The 5781-nt window shown below is 31.1% G+C and overlaps 1 protein-coding gene across 2 annotated transcripts; it reads right to left on the reverse strand.

Moving 5' to 3' along the window:
- Window positions 1–2708: 2708 nt before the first annotated feature.
- Window positions 2709–5440, reverse strand: LOC106758657 (short-chain dehydrogenase reductase 2a). 2 transcript variants are annotated; one of them, XM_014641602.2, is made up of 3 exons: window positions 5298–5440; window positions 5049–5126; window positions 2709–3640 (listed from the first exon to the last, which is right to left on the reverse strand). In XM_014641602.2, exons 1-3 carry the CDS (start codon window positions 5315–5317, stop codon window positions 2845–2847), a joined length of 894 nt encoding a protein of 297 aa, XP_014497088.1. In that variant the 5' UTR covers window positions 5318–5440; the 3' UTR covers window positions 2709–2844. The 2 variants fall into 2 exon arrangements, with proteins under 2 accessions (XP_014497088.1, XP_014497089.1); XM_014641603.2 differs by having other exon boundaries at window positions 2709–3637; window positions 5298–5439.
- Window positions 5441–5781: the final 341 nt, after the last annotated feature.

Genomic DNA, 5781 nt, shown 5'->3' on the forward strand with positions numbered 1-5781 from the left:
CAATACCACAATCTGCAACAAACTAGACCCCAACAAGCACCACTTCCTAAAGCTTCCAAAATCATAAGCTTCCAAAATCATAAGGCAAGAACCCCATTTTTTCCACAACAGTATGAGTAAAGCCCTAAACCCCAAAAAAAATGCTCAATTGCTTGTCAAATGAAAACCCCATTGGTGAAGAACCCATTATTCGGAGGTGATTAACTTATTCCTCTTCTTGAGTTTGTCGGCGATTTTGGAGGGAGAGCGGGTGGTAGCCATTGACGAAGGCAAAGGTGAAACAGGTTGGGTTCCCAAATTCTAAGAACCCTAATGAATTTCAAAAATGTCAGGTTGTGTTCCCAGGTTGTGGCATTTTCAAAAAGCAAACCATAATATCTGTAATTTCAATTTCAAAATGAATAAATCTACCTCATTATGCCTAAAAACCCTAATTTGGCTATCCACCCTCATTAAAAATTGGGTTTCATTAAAGAAAGNCTTAATATCCNTNATGGTCCCTATTTTCGTTAAGTGTGTTCGAAATNGTCCTAGTTTTATTTCAGATTTTACCTCACTATGCCTGTACGGACTCCACGTGGGCAGTTAAATGTCACATTAACACTTTTCTGCACAGCTGGAGTTTCTGTCGTTAACTATTTAAACGGCGTCTCCAAAAAGGACCAGATTGAACGAAATTTACAATCTTTAGGACCACATTGAACATAAAAAAAAATAGGGACCAAAACGAATTTTGCCAACCAAAATAGGGACCATTAGTGCTGTTAAGCCTATATATATATATATATATATATATATATATATATATATATATATATATATATATATATATATATATATGTCAAAATAGGTTTAAATTATGAGTTAATTTAGTCTATCATGAATTATTGTTAGATTGAGTTTAAATCAAATTAAAATTTTAATATGGATCAATTTTAAGTTTGAAACATTAAGAATTCAATTCATTCAAGTTGAATTCAGATTGACTAACCAATACATCCCATTTTTTAAAATTATATTATTATAATATAAAATTTGTTATTTTTTGATTACCAACTCAAGCCAAATTGGTACAATCCATTCTATTTATTACTTTTAAGTTAACATTATTTGGAGAAACTTTATTTATATTTCAATTAGAAAAAATTATTATTTTGTTAGAATTGAAGAAAAAAAAACTTGTAATTAAATAAGCTAGTGAACTAATCCATTTAACTTACAAACACATGATGAATCGGAACAAATTCAAAATTTTTGAATCCATTAATAAATAAGCCAAATTGAATTTATTAATTAAATAATCAACTCATGATGAACCAAATTAAACTAGACCAAATAAATATTTTTACAGCACTAATATAAATTAAATTTAGAATATGCAAGTGAACTTAGACTTAATTCCTTCGATTGGATATCTATTTCATATTTTATCTCTGAAAACAAGGAAAAGTTTCTCTTCCAAAATCATCTCATAATATTCTCTTATTATTTTAATTTTATATTAAGATCATTTAGTTCAGTTTATTCTATTTTATTTATATTTTGAAATTCTAATTAATGATTTTGCTGAAAAGAAATTTCAATAATTAAGACTAGCCGTACTTAAAAAATTAAATTATTTATTATAAATTTAATGCAGACGATGTGTGTGTATATATATATATATATATTTATAATTACGTTTTTTCATAAATAAATAAAGAAAATAAACATATTACAATAATAAAATATTGAATAAGATAAAATTTATTAATTTAAATTTTAATAATTTTGAAGTAACGTATTTTAATATATTATTATCGTTTTAAAAATACTTTTTTATCATTGAATTTTACAATAACTTTTATCTCAATTAAAATTAATTCTAACTTTAACTTACATTTTTAAAACTGATTTTTTATATTAAATCATTTTAAAAATATCTTTCATAAATTATTTTCAAATATATTAATACATAAAAAATAAATTTTACTACAGGAACTAAATTAATTATTGTTTTTTTACTCTCTTTAATAAATAGATTTTGCAGTGTATTTCCCTATCTCCCGTTTTATGTTCCGTCCCAATCGAAACGAAAACATAGGCACATACGAATTTTGGTGACAAAATATAAAAAGCAAAAAAAAGTTATCCTTACCTTCACATATTTACATTTGAAGTAACGATTTTTGAAAATTGTGTACTGTCTGGCTACTGTCCTTCTGTTTTGTCTTCGCGAAAACTTCCTTTTTGTCTTTATTAATACAATAAATGAACTTTTTATAACTTAAAGACAAATCTCATTGGATACTTTTATTTCCTTAAAAAATTACAATAAACTAAAAATATATAAAAACATGGGACATGATTTAATAATCTGTAATTAACTGTGATAAAACTTGATTATCTCATAATATTTTAGCTTGAGGTATTAGGTTTGTAAAAACCAAGTTAATTAACATGTTTTAGACTATATGGTGGTTGGGTAAGTTTATTAATATTTAGAATTGTGATATGAATAAAATTTGAAAAATGGAGTGTGTTGTAGCTTCAATCACATATGTCCCATCACAATAAATGTAAAGAATTATGAAATATAGGCCACAGCTTGGTCATGTCTACCATCTCTTGGGTCAGGCCAGATATGTGTAGGACTCTTATCCCTATCTCTATGCCTTAAACAACTACCACACAAGAGTTTCATCCCATCTCATCACCCTTTTTAGCTGTATACACAAAATGCTCCAACATATTCTTAATCCAGTCATGTCATAAAACATTACACAAATTAACAAGAGAAAAGAGAAATTTTACACTCTTACAATCATAAATTAATAGTTAACATGATTTTGGATGATTGGTTGATTATGGAGAAGGGAATGTGAGAGTTTTAAAGCTGGTGAAGCCTCCATCAACTATGAGATTGTGACCTGAGATAAACTTTGCTTCATCTGATGCCAAATACAATGCAGCCTTTGCCACATCAATGTCCTCACACTTAGCACCTTTAAACCCAACAAAACCATTCACAATACCCTCTATCTGTTCTTGGGGTAAACCAGGATAAAACTTTTGTATTTGAGCCAAAACCATAGGTGTAGGAATTGGAGCTGGTGATATGCAATTTATCCTCACCCCAACTTTGCATAACTCACTGGCCACAGATTTCACTACTCCAGGTATTGTAAACTTTGATATGGTATAAGGATGAGGCCCAAGCCCACCCATTACCCCACTTATGCTTGATGTGCATAAAATGGAGCCTGAGCCCATGGGTATCATCACCCGGGCTGCATGCTTTATACCAGCAAGCATTCCCCTTATGTTGATTCTCATCACTTTGTCAAACTCATCAAGGTCTAGATCTGCTATGCTTGGGGGAACTGATGGGCCTGGGATGCCAGCATTGTTGTACATGACGTCCAGCTTGCCATAGTGGGCCATGGCAACATTCACAGCTTCTTCAACTTGGGCCTCCACAGCAATATCACATTCCACATAACGGGCTGATGGGCCCAAGTCCTTTGCAACTTGTGGGCCAAGGATGGTGTCATTGTCAGCAATGATGACTTGGGCCCCATGGTGGACAAAGTGATGGGCCGTGGCCTTGCCAAGTCCACTTGCTGAGCCTGTTATGAGTGCCACTTTTCCTTCTAGCCTGCTTTTGGAAGCGAGATGGGTGAATGTGAATGATGATGGGAAAGAAAAGAAGTAGATATTGTGCAGATGATGGGAATAATGGAATACTCATAAATGGTGATGGCCTCTGTCTAAATAATGCTGTCACCTTTATCTTCATGTCTAAATCAGAAAGCATAATTTCTTTTTCACAAAGTTGGAGGATGATGTCTTGGACCAAACCAAATCCTCTTCCCACAAGATTGATTTAGATTGCATGTTCCTTAACCCCTTCAAAAAGTAACACCAAACAAGGAAAGCAAGTACCCTTGCTAATAGGATTTAGAACAACAAAGTTCACATACCTTTTCTTTCTTTCTTTCTTTCTATCTAGACAGTATTATTACAGTGCCTCTAAGGTTCAGAATGTGGTGACCAAGAAGAAAATGGCTTTGTTCTGGAAAAGGGGACTAAGATTGGTTTCAAATTTGTGTGCTGGATGGATCCATTATTAGTTGGGAAATGTAGAAGAATAGCTTAATTAGAAGCTGACACGTTTAAAAATCAAATTGGACCATGAAATCGCGTTAGCTGTTTGTGTTTGGTAGATCTACAGCATCAGAACATGCAAATTGGAGGCAGCTAGCACCATTTCTTCCATGTGCTTCACTTGTTTAAATTTATTTCCATGTTTCTGATAATTTCAAGGCTATGTACTTAACTATATATATATATATATATATATATATATATATATATATATATATATATATATATATATATATATATATATATATATATATTCTACAGTGTGTTGCTTTTTCTTTGTCAACGCCACTGACTCAAATTCAATTAACTATTGCTCTTAGATTTTGGCAGTAACCCTTTTTCTTTCACTTTTTCTTTCTTATCTGATATACATTGTATTGGAGATGACACAAAAAGAGAGAGAGTTATAGGACAGATTTCATCTGATGTTAAGAACAGGATACATAGTTCTTAGGTTTTTACTTCATATGTGTTGGAATATGTATAAACTCAAATCTGAAACAAGTTAGTTCCAAGCAACACCATTACCATTTTCCACTATCCATTTCTAGAAAGAAAATTGAAAACTTAAAGAGAATAACTTTTTTCTCCAATATATAAAAGCTTGTTCCACAATAACCCAGTGGAGATTTTGAAAGGGTCTCGAATCCCAGAAGAAGAAAAAGACTGATGTAGTTCATAACAATGCTACTTTTGTGATATTTATTAGTTCACAAGAAGGTGGGGTGAAACTGTTAACAAGATCACATTTTCAAGACCAATTTGTCTAAACACAAAGTTTCTGCTATGATTTGTTTTTCATTTCCTTACAAAGAAAGAATTTAGATAAATAATAGCATTCATTAAATGGAGCAGGACTTAAAAGTCTGGCAATGGTAGTAAAGAGCTTTAAAGAGACTCACCTTCTTTCACCAACCATAGTTGCATAGAATCTGCTGCGTTTTTGAAGCAAATTGGCTAGGGTGGTGTGCTTGAACACCCTGCAAAAAGATTAATTAGTTAACATAATCAGAAGAAAATGTTTACACTAAAACACAGAATAGTTGAAACCTGGAAGTGATGATTAATTAAGAAGAGAGAAATAATTAAGTGATTAAGGTTTGATGTGAGTGTGAGTGGGAATGAAGGGATTGATGTTGAAGATGAGGAACCTGGTTAGTGTTGTGAGCATGGCTACTACTGGTGTGAAGATCTGAAGAAATGAAGAAGAGGTGTGGAGTGTGTACTTTTATGGATCTCAGGTTAAACTCAAAGCACAGAAAGAAATGAAAGTTGATGACAGTATTTATGGAAGGAGAAGGAAACATTTTTGTCTGGGTGTTCTGTCTATACTATTATTATATTAAGACCACATTTCCTAAAATACTTTTCTAATAATCAAATTTATAAATCAACAAAAAGAATTCTTCAGTTAAAACTGATTTTATATTTACTTTTTATCATAATTAATAAATTTGAATTAGTTAAAAACTTTTTTACAAGTTTTTTCTTAGTGACTAATTGTAGTATGGTAATTATTGCTACTTTAAGAGAGTTTTGACATTATTAAACAAGAGGGTTGGATTTGATATTAAACTAATTTAGTATATATATAAATGAATATAAATTTTATTTTATAAATCGATTTTGTAAATA

The sequence above is a fragment of the Vigna radiata genome, chromosome 4, assembly GCF_000741045.1.
Source record: "Vigna radiata var. radiata cultivar VC1973A chromosome 4, Vradiata_ver6, whole genome shotgun sequence".
NCBI lineage: Eukaryota > Viridiplantae > Streptophyta > Magnoliopsida > Fabales > Fabaceae > Vigna > Vigna radiata.

What these genes read in the sequence shown, in the direction of transcription:
- LOC106758657 (XM_014641602.2), bottom strand. Translation starts at nt 5,317, where the DNA reads ATGCTCACAACACTAACCAG. An exon ending in ATGCTCACAACACTAACCAG is followed by an intron (nt 5,127 to 5,297) that starts GTTCCTCATCTT and finishes ATCTTTTTGCAG; the next exon opens with GGTGTTCAAGCACACCACCC. An exon ending in ACTATGGTTGGTGAAAGAAG is followed by an intron (nt 3,641 to 5,048) that starts GTGAGTCTCTTT and finishes CGCTTCCAAAAG; the next exon opens with CAGGCTAGAAGGAAAAGTGG.